Source organism: Ranitomeya variabilis, chromosome 4 (genome assembly GCF_051348905.1).
Source record: "Ranitomeya variabilis isolate aRanVar5 chromosome 4, aRanVar5.hap1, whole genome shotgun sequence".
NCBI classification, from domain to species: domain Eukaryota; kingdom Metazoa; phylum Chordata; class Amphibia; order Anura; family Dendrobatidae; genus Ranitomeya; species Ranitomeya variabilis.
Genome location: NC_135235.1, coordinates 221409527 through 221425491, shown reverse-complemented (window position 1 = coordinate 221425491; position 15965 = coordinate 221409527). Strand labels below are relative to the sequence as shown.

The window sequence follows — 15965 nt, the reverse complement described above, 5'->3', positions numbered from 1 at the left end:
CCAAGCGTCTGTCCCCCAGGCAGACTCGTTGGGCGTTGTTTTTCACGCGATTCAACTTCTTTGTTACTTACCGACCGGGGTCTAAGAACACTAAGGCAGATGCTTTATCCAGGTTTTTTCCAGGGGGAGAACCTTGGGAAGATCCGGTACCCATCCTCCAAAAGGATGTAGTGGTCTCAGCTCTCATGACAGAGGTTGAGGCTGTGATTGCCGAGGCTCAGGAGGAGGTACCACCAGAGCTTCCCATTAACAAATCGTTTGTACCTCTCCATCTTTGCCTAAAGGTGTTGGGTGAGCATCATGATACTGTTCTGGCTGGCCATCCAGGGGTTAGGGGTACCTTGGAGTTGGTGTCGCGTCAGTTTTGGTGGCCCAAAATCCGACAGGACGTAGTCTCGTACGTATCAGCATGTACCACGTGTGCTAGGGCTAAGACGCCTCGCTCCTGTACTGCTGGCACATTACATCCTCTAGGGGTACCAAGTAGGCCATGGACGGAGATCTCCATGGATTTTATTACAGACCTGCCCTCCTCAGCTGGGAACACGGTCATCTTGGTGGTTGTTGATCGGTTCTCAAAGATGTCGCACTTTGTGTCCTTGCCGTTGTTGCCTAACGTGAAGACTCTGGCTCAGGTATTTGTGCAAGAGGTGGTCAGACTTCACGGTGTTCTGTCTGACATCGTGTCTGATAGAGGTACTCAGTTTGTGGCAAAATTTTGGAAAGCATTTTGCTCATGGCTGGGGATCAAGTTGTCGCATTCTTCTGCGTTTCATCCTCAGTCAAATGGTCAGACCGAGCGTATGAACCAGAATTTGGAGCAGTATTTACGCTGCTTTGTTTCTGACAATCAGGAGGAGTGGTCAACGTTCCTTCCGTTGGCTGAGTTTGCCATAAATAATCACCGCCAGGAATCGTCTGGGGAGTCCCCGTTCTTTTGTGTTTACGGGTATCATCCTCAATTTTGTACTCTGCGTCAGGGGGTCTCTGCTGGCGTCCCGGAGGAGGACCAGTTAGGAGCACAACTGTCCTCTGTCTGGAGGAGAGTGAAACAGCGCTTGCTGAGTGTGGGTGCTAGGTACAAACGTGTGGCTGACAGTAGACGTGTGCCAGGTCCGGACCTGAGTGTGGGTGACTGGGTGTGGTTGTCCACAAAAAACATAAAACTCAAAATACCATCCCTGAAATTAGGTCCAAGGTTTATTGGTCCATTTAGTGTCGCCGCCATCATTAACCCGGTAGCCTACCGATTGGAGCTTCCTACGGTTTATAAGATACACAACGTGTTCCACAGATCGTTATTAAAGAAGGTGGTGGGTTCCGTGGACGCGACACCGACACCATCTCCAGTTTTGGTGGATGGCAATTTGGAATTTGAAGTCTCAAAGGTGGTTGACTCTCGTGTAGTGCGCCGCACATTACAGTACCGGGTACACTGGCGTGGTTATGGCCCAGAGGAGAGATCTTGGGTACCAGCCTCGGACATTCATGCGGACCGGCTGATCAGTATGTTTCACCGCCGCCATCCGGACAAGCCGGGTCCTATAAGTCGTGAGGGCCATGGGGTCCCTCGTAGAAGGCGGGGTACTGTCATGTAGGATGCTATTCACACTAGGGCGTCCGACAGACAGCGGTAATTCTGCATTCATCCACTATACGCTCAGTGGCGCCTACTAGATTTTATCTAGGTTGTCCGGGGTTAATTTAGCTGGTACTCGGGTTGGAGGCTGGGTCACGCCCACTGCCTTTAAATAGTTCTGCTGGACTTTGGGCATCACCGATTATACCTTGTGCCTCGTGCCTAGTGATTCCAGTCTGGAGTGGTGGTCTTGGAGTAGAAATATCGTATCTGGTGGTGTATTATCCTTTGTCATATTTCTCCTTCCTATATTTGTATTTGTTTTGCCCTGTGCACGTTATAGTGTTTTCCTGTGTGACTGTGGCGTGGTGCGTTTTTAGTTTTCCCTGTCTGTACTATCTGTTGAGGTTGGTGTGTGGTCTAATCACTGGGTGGCAGGTGGAGGTTTCAGCATAGGGCTGAAACAGGAGTCAGGGTCAGGCCTGGTGCCTCCTCTATTGTCAGAATCACTTTCCCACAGCCTTGATTGGCCTATGTCATCCTCAAGTTCTCATGAATTTTGCCAATTCACCTATTTCACTTCCTGCCAATCGGCACAGGTGCGTTACAGAACTTTGGACCCGGAAAGTGAAAAAGAAAGGGCACCTGCTCAGACCTGAACTTCAGCCTTGCTTCTGCAAGATTCAGAAGGATTTATGGATGATGCTTCATCTTCTTCAATCAAGGCAGTAGGAAGGTGATTGTGCTCATAGAGAAGGTGCAGCCCTCAGACCACAGATGTCCTACAGGCCAAAACATGCTCATTAACATATGGATCAAGAAACTTATAAAAAGTATGTTTGGAGATATGCAGGAGGGTCTTGTACACAAATTTGGTAATAGGCCAATTAAAGATGGTGGGTTTAATCTATATTGCAAAATGCTGATGAAAATATCCCTTTAAACACCACCAGGAACAAGTGTTCATCCCCCACTATTGCCCGAACATGAGCTCCTTTGGCAGGTGTCAGAGTATGATTTATTCAGACCTATCGTTACCTGCTCTTATTTGTGTCTTTATCCTGTTTATTGTTAATCACTCAAATATTTTCTCTCAGCTTTCTCTTAGTCATTGATTCGCAGATCGGATAAAATGTATATTAAATCTTTAAATAAATAAATGAATAAATAGATTATCACATAGAAAAATAAAATAAACAAGTTTATATCTTGTGACAGGGTCACTGGCACAGTGTATGAGGGGAGATATGTGTCACTGTGCATAATGGCATCAGTGATGTGAAACCAGGAGATGTTTCCTCCAGCACACTACGTGTTGAGAGGGTTAAAGTAAAGTTGCTTACATGGGCTGCTTTTAGGTGGATATGTACTGACAGGATCTGGGATGATGTCACGATCATGTGATCATCACATGGTTTAGGTTAAATAGGTGGACATGAGAGTTTCTGTTTCGTGTGTGTCTGGGGAGAAAATGAACTCCTACGTGGCTCCAGGAGGAGCTGAGGACTTTGTGGGTTACCTACAGATGAAACCTGCAGGGAAAGAACTCTTTTGAACTTTATTTTTGCTTTGTTTTGCCAATAGGCCGGAATGGCCATGTTTGCTTTCTTCAATGCTGCTATGGTTTATGATGTCCTTTAGTAAACCAGCCAGCGATTTACCTCAAAAGGCGTTCCTGAGTCTACCTTTGCAAGCAGCCAAGTGAATCAACCCCTCACAATATAAATGAATTAAGTAATGTTTGTTCCCCTCTCTGATTCTTTCTTAACTCGATCTTCCAATGCTACAGGTCTTTTTGATCTTGTTAACTCAATAAAGCTAAAAACTGTGCTCCTCTGAGAACCACTGATCTGTGATGTCCCAGGTATTGATGACCTCTTTAGGATTTACTGTATGTCATAGCTGTAGCACTTTATAGGGAGACCCGCACGGCCATAAATAGCAACATTGTTCCACTCTCTGATGCTCGAGCATTGTGGGAAATGGTGCCAGGCAAGGTTATGTTTTTTTTTCCCGCTAATTACAGATTGAATCTCAAAATTTTTGAATTTGTGTGAAATCTCAAATTTCGAGACATTTGACTCAGGCTGATTTGCGCCCAGATCTATCTATTTATTTCGAACCACCATAATTTTAATGAGGGGGGAATCATGCTGCCAGGTCATGTGCTCAATGAGTGATATAAAAACAAAACAAAAATAAATATGGTGGAATTCTAACTTCTTTTAAACATTTCACTTCACTTGGGATTTTTTATGCCCATTTTTTAGCATTTCATATGGTAAAATGAAGGGTGCCTTTCCAAACTACAACTCATCCAGCAAAATTTCAATCTCACGTTAGGCTACGTGATAGGAGAAAAAAAAAGGAAGTGAAAAAATTAAAAATGGCCACATCTCCAAGAGGTTAAGAGGTCGCAAATACAATAGATGACAAGAATATATATTACATATCTGTAGTGTAAGTGTTTCCAGTATCTTCTCGCTCTCGGCACAGGTCATTAGGAGGTTCCCTTAAGGCTTTTTCTAGCCTGGAGGGGATGGATCTGAAGGAACCTTGTTGGAAATCTTGTCCCATAAATACATACATTATTGGGTTCGTGCAACTATTAAGAAAAGCCAGAGTAACAATAATAACGTGTAAAATATAGAATAGAGGGTGATTTAGATAATACCAGTCGCTGGGTATTAGCAGCCAGATGTAATATGGAAACCAGCACATGAAGAAACACAATATAACAGCGGTGATGATCCTGGAGGATCTCTGAGATCTCTCGGATCTCTTACTTTTTCTAAGTTTGTAGAAAATGGTGACGTAAGTGGTGAAGATGATGAGAAACGGGATCACACACATTATAACAAATCTGATCAGCTGAATGGTCTGATTTAACACTTGGCTATATAGACCTGTGATAAAGCCAAGTGGACACCATTCAAATAGGTCACCTAAATAGTATCTAAACAAGTAAAATAGTAAACAAGCTACAACTAAGCTCAGTCCCCAAATAATGGCTGCAGTGATTCTCACCAGTTTACAAGTTCTTTGAACTTTGGCCCAAAATGGCCACAAGACGGAGACCAAGCGGTCAATACTCATGGCTGTCAGGAGAAGAACACTGGCAATCATGTTTAGATTAAACTGAAAGATGTTGAATATGCATTGTGCCTCATTTGAGGGATGTGTCCTAGCAACAGACTGCTGATGAATTCTCAGAGGGATAGATGCACAGCACAGAAAGTCCGCGATTGCCAGGTTCAGGAACCACACGGCACTGATTGTCTTCTTCATCCTGAATCCGGCAATCCAGATGACTAATCCATTACTGATAATCCCGAGAGCAAATGCAATGCTTAATAAAGTAAATGAGATCTTCTGCAGAAGGTACCTGTAATATTGTAAGGTGTCATAGTCATAAGATGACCTGAGAAGACAAGATAGGGTAGATGTTATTGAAATGAAGACCATATAGTTTCCTAAATGTCTGAATTATTTACAAAGGGGTACATGGAGGACGGACCAGACCTCTAAGTGTGATCACACTGGAGCTAGTGGTCACATAATCTTATTTCACCCCATTCTAGGACAGGAAGTCACAGTAATCATTGTTCCTTTAGACTTTCTTTGACCAGAAAACCCTAAGAACCTTTTACAATTCCGGTGAAAAAGTGTAGGAGTAGTTATAAGACTATCTACAATATATATGAATGTACATCCATTAGTCCAGAGTGATATTCAGTATAACAGCTCAAAACCTAGAGATATCTCCATTTTTAACTTTCCACAAGATTCTACAATATCAGTGTAATAGAATATTGCACCAGGCCAGAAAAACCCTGAAAGACTACAATAAACATCACAACCACTGGGTGACCACATGAGAAGACACATAGCACAGACATCTCCCTGATGAGAACTGGCAGTACTTCTCACGTCACTCCTGCTCTTTGTCATTGCTCTCCACTACCTAATAGATTAAGAAGAGGGATGGAAAAAGTACACTACAGTAATCTCAAAAAAGCATGTAAGAAGCATGGCTTTTAATCATTTACCAAATACCAATATTCCCAAAAATATATGGGTGCATTGTATGTCAATTAGGTGATTGTATGAGTGGACTCTGTAGTAAGTAACCTGGTTTTAGACAGGGCAAAAGTGGGGTCCCAAATAATAACATTTTGCATCACACAGAACCATTTTGGTACAATTTCCATAAGCTGAGCTCAGGCCATTAAATTAGCATGATCAATAATATTGAAGTAATTTGATGCTTGTTTCTTGGCATATTGGCTGAGGAGTAATGATGGAGACACAATGATCACTAATAGATCAATCAGTCCGCTTTCCATATCATGTTATCAGCAGCACACCTGCAAATTTCACTTGGTGATGTGCTGCCTGAGAGCAAAGTTTTTGTTTTGGCATAAACAATCCAATCAACTGACGGATAGGCAGCATTGTGCTTGTTTAGTATAATGTGCCCCATAGACCTCCACATAGCATAATGCACCCCATAGTGTGCCAAATTGTATAATGTACTCCCCCATAGTCCTCCATATAGTATAATGCAACTTCCATAGTCCTCCATACAGTATAGCTCACACCACAAGTCCTCCATATACTATAATACACACCATAGTCTTCCATATACAGTAGTATAATGCATCCTATAGTCCTCAATATAGAATAATGTGCACCCCATAGTCCTGCATATAGAGGAAAGGACATCCCATAGTCCTACACATAGTATAATGTGCCTCATAGTCCTCTATGTAGTATAATGTGCCCCAAAGTCCTCCATATAATACAATGCACACCCCATAGTCCTCCATATCGTATAATATACTCTCCATAGTACTCTATTTTTGTTATTTTTTAATATTTTTTTTTATTTCACTTTTTACTGGCTTCATTAGTCCCCTTAAGAAAATTAAAGCTGTGATCATCCAATTGCTTATTCTACACATAGCAGGGCTTCACCAGAAATTATTATCTCATATGAACACTACATTCATAGGAGATTTATAATGACAGGCACGGGGGGTCTTCTGCAGACCCACCTATTGTCATGAGAACCCATTGGTTGCCCCACAATCACGTGACAGGGGCATAAATCACATGCTGTGCCTCTGTATATTCCCAGTAAATTAATGTAGTGAGAAAGTCTCTGTCTGGCTCTGGTGACACCTATGTTATTATACAGAAGCCACAATGTAGAGCCGAATCCTCTGCACCACAGACACCACTGACTCTCAATGGACGACATGGGCTGATGGGTTAACCAGAGTTTCCATCATTTTAGTAGAAACAATTGCCATACACGTAAAGCTGATTTATCCCCATGAATATTGATGGAATTGGTGGAGGAGGCTCGAATATAGATGAGAATGCAGTCTGCACTTATGTCTCATGAGAAATAAAGAATTAGGAACATAAACCTACCAGCCGTTGTAGACCAAAGTTATATTAGATGTGGTCACATTATCATCAGCAATCATCAGTCCATTCTGAGTCATTACCTATAAAAAAAAACTAAATAAAGATGATAATAATACAACACACTGTTATGTAATCAGCATTTCATTTTATTAAGGAACCTGTTAGGTGACAAGTTCCCACTGCTGAACAGGGGAATCTCAAACCATGTCCTCTGCAGTTACCCATTTTCCCCAGCCGCAGAGGAGCCTGCTCAGCAGAGACATTGGTCCCATCATCTTGCCCAGGCTGATGCTGTGCATCTGGTTACCACTGTCATTCCTGGTTCTGCTATTATTACCAACAGTGGTCAGTAGCAAGCAGACGATCCAGCCATATCAGGACCACTCCAGCATTTTTTTTCTATTGTTTCCTCTGTTATCGATCTCTAATGTGTGTAGAAATTGTATTACTATACTTACAAGTGACCTTTTTTTACTTTTTCAGTTTTTCTGGGCTCATTCTGAATCTCATAGACTAACACTGAAAAAGTGATCTTTTTTATTTTTCTGTCAGTCTGGCTAAATGCTAAAACTAACCTGCCATTATGATTTTCCATGTCTTTACAAGTTTGTACATACCAAACATGTATAGGTTCTTTTTATTTAGGTGGTGAAAAATTAATCAAAGTTTAGAGAAAAAAAGTCATCAATTTCTGAGACCCATAGCGTCTCCATTTTTTGTGACCTCACCTCCTTACTTACCAAAATCCCACACTGTCTGTCTGCTATTTCAGCCTTCTTTTCTGCTCCCTTTCTAAAACTGAACATGGACAAAACAGAATTCATCATCTTTCCCCCACCTCACTCTACCCCTCCACTAGACCCATCCATCAATGCCAATGGCTGCTCACTCTCCCCAGTCCCACACGCCCGGTGCCTCGGGGTGATCCTCGACTCTGCCCTCTCTTTCAAGCCACATATCCAAGCCCTTGCCTCCTCCTGCCATCTCAAACTCAAAAATATTTCCCGGATCCGCGCATTCCTTGACCACACAAAAACTCTCGTCCATGCCCTTTTCATCACTCCCGCCTCGACTACTGCAACCTCCTACTCTCTGGCCTCCCTCTAGCACACTGGCACCACTCCAATCCATCCTACACTCTGTTGCCCGACTAATCTACCTGTCTCCCCGCTATTCCCCAGCCTCTCCCCTATGCCAAGCCCTTTACTGGCTTCCTATTTTCCAGAGACTCCAGTTCAAAACCCTCACTATGACATCCAAAGCCATCCACAACCTGTCTCCTCCATACATCTGTGACATAGTCTCCCAGTGCTTACCTACACGCAACCTCCGATCCTCTCAAGATCTCCTTATCTACTCCCCTCTCATCTCTTCTTCCCACAACCGCATCCAAGACTTCTTCCGTGCTTCCCCCATACTCTGGAACTCTCTACTCCAACACACCAGACTCTCGCCTACCATAGAAACCTTCAAAAAGAACCTGAAAACCCACCTCTTCCGACAAGCCTACAGCCTGCAGCGATCCTCAACCTACTGAACCACCGCACAACCAGCTCTACCCTCTCCTAGTGTATCCTCACCCATCCCCTGTAGATTGTGAGCCCTCGTGGGCAAGGTCCTCCCTCCTTCTGTACCTGTTAGTACCTTGTTTTTTGCTCATGTTTAATGTATTTGTCTATATTTGCCCCCTTTTCACATGTAAAGCGCCATGGAATAAATGGCGCTATAAAAATGAATAATAATAATCTGCTATGAGTGCCGACCACTGGGAAATTAACTAAACTAGCGAAGAGACACAACATGACCGTATAAACAATTTGGAGGGTTGATGTGATCATCAGCACATCAGTGTTATAATATATGGCTACCCTATAATGAAAAAAACAAAACATAGAAAAAACATAATATAAAGATAGAAACATTTTTTCTTGACTCTTATACAAGTATTTGTGCTTTGAACCCATTGTGAGAGAAGCATTTTGCAATTTTTTAAATGTTACAATGAAAGAGGATTTTCACCAAATATTTCATGTTAAATATTAAAAATATATATCTTATTACCGTGCTAGCCAGTAGGTAGAAAAATATTAAGAAATGAGATCTTGCAATTTGTTACCATTTTTTCAATTAACCATTAAAAAGAATCAACCAATAAGGACTCTCAAATTTTAACATGTTCATTAAAATGTTCATGTTCAGTAAGGCAGACTATGAAATAATAGCTGAAGAACAGACAAAACTTAAAAAAAAAGATGTTGTCTCACCATTACGGAGGTATTAGCAAATTAAATATTTGGAATCTAATGAGTTAACTTTTTTAAGTCCATTTGGATGTTACCAGATATTTTATACTGGGGCATGTGGAGCGCCCCCCCCCACACCACCGCAGGGCCGAGGGGTACCCGGAGCCGGGCCTCTGGGTCTCTGCTCTGGGGTTGTCACGGTGGCTAGACCCGGTCCGTGGCCCTGTCTGTCAGTGGGGGACGTCCAGTGCAATAAGTGATGTTGTAACGGTGCAGTTGTGGGGTGCAGGTCGCGGTAAATAACGAGGACACCAGGTTGCAGTCTCTTTACCTCTTTACTGGAGATCTCTGAGTCCTCAGTCCAGAATACGGTTCACCAGGCTGCGCAAGTCCGGCCGGTCCAATAGCACCTCCAGAGTTCACTTCACAGGTGGAAATCGGTGCCTTCCTTCTTAGCGCTATGTGTTGTAGTCCTTCCCTGCTGTGCTTACGGAAAGTACCCCACAACCGTTGTGTCTGTTTCTTAAGTTCCCTCACAACTCGATTAAATGATGTTCTTCTAATCTTCCGTCCCTTCCTGATGTTACAGTTAGAACGGCACCCGTTTGTCGGATAGGCCTGGAGTTCTTCCGGGACCCTAGAGACGCCCCTCTCCCGCAATTGCCTCCCAAGACTTCATAGGTGATATGTGTTAGACAGCCCGCCTTAAACTGACTGTCCTGCCGCTGTTTAGAGTATTGCTTGAAGCTGAATGTTATAATACTCCCTCGGCGTTCCGGCCACCGGTAGTGCGCCTCAGTAGGGTGTTGCTCCGGTCTTACAGCACGACCCCTACTGGAATTCTCCTATTGCTTGATCTCGTTTCTCACTCAGCACAATCTATCTCGCTTCTAGTCCTTTCTTGGGTCCCGCCGCTTCCCGGAGCTGGCGCGGACCCGTTACGTTCTTTTCAATGCCAAGCCTCTGTCAGGATCCCACCCCTGACAGAGACCCTACTGTCTCTTCCTCCACAACACCCTCTGCCACTAGGTGTTGCTTCGTCCAATCCAGTCAGCTTTCTGATCTAACTTCCTGCCTGACCCCCAGTTTACCCACTATGGTGGGGAGTGGCCTAATGAATAGAACCCTTAGCTCCCCCCGGAGGCCCGGCTGTGAAATGTATTGGTGTCTGTGATACCTGATCAGATGAACTCCTTCAGTGCCATCGGACGCACCATGGCTCCCCATAGTGGCGGAGCCACAGTACTGCAACGACCAGGACTCTGGGGCACTGCACTCCCCCCTGGTTAAACACAGTACTCCGGGACTGGGAAGAAAACAACAATACAAGTTAGCAAAAAGATATACAATTTTGTTGAGTGCAATGACAATAAGTATACTTGAACAGGCTTCCCTTTATGGGAGGTAAGGACACTTGAACGTTACAAACATGGCAAAAATATCATAGCAACATGCTATAATTTACTTCTGTTACCCAACCGGGCATTCTACTTAAGTGCAAAATTGTTGAACAATAATTTAACATTGCCTTTAAGGACTCACACTCTAAATCCACTAAAGACCTTCCTATAATCACATTATAAGGCACTTTAACTTTTTCATTCTCCTACTTTGGATCTGCAGGACCGCCTGTCCTATCGGCACCAGACCTACTGCCTCTCCTTCCTGTTACAGGACCGCCCCGTTCAGCCAGGGCCTACTGCCTTTTCAACTACTATACACAGTATAGAACATAACTTTTCTTTCAATTTGAGAACACTGAGCCGGCTCTACTTGGCTCCTATAAGGACTCACCCACTAACCCTTACGGGTTCACTTTCTGTCCTTAGTAACACATTACTAACTTTCGATGGGGAACGCAGGGTTTACCTTCTATCCCCCCCCTTTTCTTATCAACATTATCAACTATCTTCTTTTCACAACATTAAACTTTCTCATTACTTCCTTTTACTTTTTCTTTCAGAGAACATTATCAGCATTCCTTTACAATTAACTAATGGCATACATATAACTTTTACATGTAAATATTATCAGCATTTTCTTCCATTGACATTATTGCTACCGGTCTTAAAGCAATATCACCATTTACGTGCAACAAATGAACATCCCCTTTAAGAGGGGACCAAATCTCTGTGAGGTAGCACATCTTCTCAAGCTACCAGTCCATACTCATCAAAGGTTCCAGTGCGGTATCTTCGCAAAGAGTCCTTGTTTAAGTAAAACCAGTAGGGAGCGCCTTTAATAAGGTGCAAACTATATACAAAAGAGTTCGGATCATGCACTGTTCATGATTTCTCAGTTTTTTTTTTTTTTTCTTTTGAAAAGCGTAGGAAAAATAGAAAATAACCTAAAAACAATAGGGATCCCGAGTCAACAAAAGGATCCCTTTAGAAGTTTACCCTGAACGGGTTTATCAGCAACATAAAAGCAATAAAACAGTAACTATTTACAGTAAAAGAAATGCAGTAAAATCTTACTGTGGTGGTCTCCTATCCGGTCTCACCAGGCCAACAGATCGCACTGGTGAGCCAGGACGCCGTTCCGGTCCCAGCAGTGATAAAATCCCTCGCCGGGAGGCCCTTCTCACTGGCAGACGCACACGTCCCTCCGGGGCACAGCGAGACCGGGCTTCTCGAGGTTCCGCGGGGCCGGGCTCTGCTGCTTTCCCCACGGGATCATCTTCCTCCGGTGTTCCGGCAGCAGCCTGGAAGGCAGTGCATCGCTGCACGCCCCGCGCTACCCAGCCAGCCTCTCCCGTAGCCCTCCTCCATCTGGTGTAGGTCACCGCGTCACCGGGTTCTAGGTCGCGGGGGAATCTTCCGCTGCAGGGCTCCACCTCTTCCCGATCCACGTGGATTTGTAGCGGCTCCCCGATTTCCTGGATAACCCCGCGTCCATATTGGGGGTTAAAAGAAATCACGACCCCCCAGTGGGATGAGGGAACCTCCGTGGTGGGGGTCAGGTCCACCTGCACAGCCGGCCGAGGTCGGGTTCGCCATGCAGCCATCAAGCGCCGCAGGTGTTCGGCCTCAGGCGTGATCTTTAGGCCCAATGCCTGCGGCGCACCTTCAGCCGTGGCCAGGTTGGGAGAAGCAGGGGGCACTGGAACCAGGCAGATCTCTGTGGGCTGGCCCAGCCTAGCAATCACGCGGGCGTCGGCCTCCAGGCGGGCAGCAATCTGCCGGGCCTCTGCCGCGGCCATGCTTTCTTCCGACGGCGGCCGAGGAGGTCGGCCCACCGTTGGCCCGGCAAGGGTCAGCTCCCACGGTGACGGCGTACCCCGGGCTACATCGGGCTGCCCAACCTCTCTCCGCGCCCGATCTTTCTCATGCGGGGTTTCTGGCGCTGCCATCTTTGTCTCCGCTCCCGCGTCTTCTTCCCGCGGTCTCTTTCGTGGGCGGCCCCGTCTCCATGGTCTCCACCCTCCAAACAGGATCAGGAGGCGGACCTCAGCTGTTGACGGACACGTCCTCAAGACACAGAAATATTTGGACTGGGCGGCCATTGTTGTTCGCGCTCTCCAGCTTGTCTACGCCCACCTCACGCCCCTCTTCTCTTCCTGCGCTCTCCTCAGCGCTGTAATGGCGGCGGATTTTTGGCGGCAAATGGCACAGCACACAGTCTTTGTAATAAAGCACAGTCAAAGCACGATAAATCACAATTCCAAGGCACACATGACCTGATTCTTCAGGCTTAAGTAGATCCTGTTCGTGACGCCAAGTTGTGGAGCGCCCCCCCCACACCGCCGCAGGGCCGAGGGGTACCCGGAGCCGGGCCTCTGGGTCTCTGCTCTGGGGTTGTCACGGTGGCTAGACCCGGTCCGTGGCCCTGTCTGTCAGTGGGGGACGTCCAGTGCAATAAGTGATGTTGTAACGGTGCAGTTGTGGGGTGCAGGTCGCGGTAAATAACGAGGACACCAGGTTGCAGTCTCTTTACCTCTTTACTGGAGATCTCTGAGTCCTCAGTCCAGAATACGGTTCACCAGGCTGCGCAAGTCTGGCCGGTCCAATAGCACCTCCAGAGTTCACTTCACAGGTGGAAATCGGTGCCTTCCTTCTTAGCGCTATGTGTTGTAGTCCTTCCCTGCTGTGCTTACGGAAAGTACCCCACAACCGTTGTGTCTGTTTCTTAAGTTCCCTCACAACTCGATTAAATGATGTTCTTCTAATCTTCCGTCCCTTCCTGATGTTACAGTTAGAACGGCACCCGTTTGTCGGATAGGCCTGGAGTTCTTCCGGGACCCTAGAGACGCCCCTCTCCTGCAATTGCCTCCCAAGACTTCATAGGTGATATGTGTTAGACAGCCCGCCTTAAACTGAGTGTCCTGCCGCTGTTTAGAGTATTGCTTGAAGCTGAATGTTATAATACTCCCTCGGCGTTCCGGCCACCGGTAGTGCTCCTCAGTAGGGTGTTGCTCCGGTCTTACAGCACGACCCCTACTGGAATTCTCCTATTGCTTGATCTCGTTTCTCACTCAGCACAATCTATCTCGCTTCTAGTCCTTTCTTGGGTCCCGCCGCTTCCCGGAGCTGGCGCGGACCCGTTACGTTCTTTTCAATGCCAAGCCTCTGTCAGGATCCCACCCCTGACAGAGACCCTACTGTCTCTTCCTCCACAACACCCTCTGCCACTAGGTGTTGCTTCGTCCAATCCAGTCAGCTTTCTGATCTAACTTCCTGCCTGACCCCCAGTTTACCCACTATGGTGGGGAGTGGCCTAATGAATAGAACCCTTAGCTCCCCCCGGAGGCCCGGCTGTGAAATGTATTGGTGTCTGTGATACCTGATCAGATGAACTCCTTCAGTGCCATCGGACGCACCATGGCTCCCCATAGTGGCGGAGCCACAGTACTGCAACGACCAGGACTCTAGGGCGCTGCACATGTACTTCTTCTCCCTGTATGATACTGACCAATCATAAACAGGCAGTACTAGAGCAAATCAGTCAGATCCGTTGCTGGCAGCTTCCTTTGTTACTGACAACCAATGACATCCTAGATGTGTTCGATGGGAAAACAGGACTAAAGATGCTCCACATTAATTTCTTACTAAGTTTTCAGCTAAGACAAAAAACTTGACTCATTATTGAAGAGTCTTGACCTCTTTTCTAAACTAAACTGCTCCATTCCAGCCACCATCTGGAGAGCACATGGGCAACACCATAAAGAGACCTTCACCAAGGTTAAACACCAAGGTTCATCTCCTGGAACTATGTTGCGGGATGGCATAATGTATGGCAACTATTGATAAGTGCGCATGCGCTCCACTTGATCATGCATTGGAGTGCTCGGGTACACATTGAATATTGCGGGTGCTCGAGAGCTATGCTCGAGTCAACACTCTACATGTTTCTCGGCTGCTAGACAGACAGTAACTAGTGGCTACCATACACTGTTATGATGTAGCCATTAGTGATGAGCTAGTGTACTCCTTGCTCGGCTTTTTTCGAGCAGGCTCAGGTGACCTCCGAGTATTTATGACTGCTCGGAGATTTAGTTTTCATCACCTCAGCTGAATGATTTACAGCTACTAGCCAGGCTGAGTACATGTGCGGGTTGCCTGGTTGCTAGGGAATTCCCACATGTAATCAAGCTGGCTAGTAGCTGTAAATCATTCAGCTGCTGGGATGAAAACTAAATCTCCGAGAAGTTACAAATACTCAGAGACCACGGAGCAATGAGTACACTCGCTAATCACTAGTAGCCATGTTTATTGGCTGTCTAACAGCTGTGAAACATCCAGGTCCGTTTATGGTGCTTGAGTACTCTCAAAACATGATGAGTACTCGAACACCACGATGCAAACATGCCCGCTCATCACTAACTGTATCCACTCTGTATCACATGGGAATTTATTTTTATAAAAAGACTCTATAGTAGACTTGTCCCTGTAATAAATTAGGGGCATCTCTGGCCTTCTTTCTGACACAATGTTTCTATGAGTCGGAGGTTTGTGGCTAGGCATTTTAAGGCTAGTGTAAAGATTCAAAATATTTTTACATCTTTCTTTCTTTCTGTCTATCTGCATCTTTCTAACAAAACTAATAAATACAATGTTGTAAATTAAAAACTGTTTATGTACCTTTCAGTTTCCAAAATTATTGGCGCAGGGCAAGGTTTGGAAAATGTATTGACTATTTATATTTTATTTTCGATATGGCAGTACATGGGCAATGTGCCCTAAACCTAGCTATATTGTGTGCCACAGACATCTCGAAGAAAAGGAACCAGTTTTTAAAAAAGTTGATTCCAACCCCTGATAAAGTCATAATTTTCTGTTGTGAAATGTTTACATTTCTATAAAGAAGTTTCTGGCTGTACCGACTGTCCTATTATTACTCACCGTGAGACATCACAAGCTCCAAGTCAGTGATCTTGTCTATCAAGGAGCTTATAACTATTTTTTTCTATATTTTTCTGAACTCCTTTCATCTGATTTATAACCACATGAAAGTTCAATTCCACTTTAATGTGGTCTTTGATTATAAACCATCACAGAGGATTGCAGAAAAAATACCGATACACTAGTTATCATCTCCCTGTTATACAAGCTCATTGACAGATTCCCAATTTTTCACTCTACAATCAGTGATGTTCACCGAAGCATTGAGCCCGATAAAGTCAAACAGTGCAAAATTTAGTGAAACATAATTGTAAAGCAATATTTGCTCCTCCAAAATGCTGGCACCTAAGTAAAAAAAAAAAAAAT

General features: G+C 45.0%; 1 protein-coding gene across 1 annotated transcript in view; it reads right to left on the bottom strand.

Annotated features, from left to right (window-relative positions):
• Positions 1-4024: 4024 nt before the first annotated feature.
• The window catches only part of LOC143767794 (formyl peptide receptor-related sequence 1-like), a 23492-nt gene continuing 11551 nt past the window's right edge, over positions 4025-15965 (bottom strand). The window contains exons 2-3 of the mRNA XM_077256313.1: positions 7019-7095; positions 4025-5000 (exon numbers count right to left, since the gene is read on the bottom strand). Coding sequence (XP_077112428.1) covers positions 4025-5000; positions 7019-7095 — 1053 coding nt within the window. The remainder of the gene's footprint in view (positions 5001-7018; positions 7096-15965) is intronic.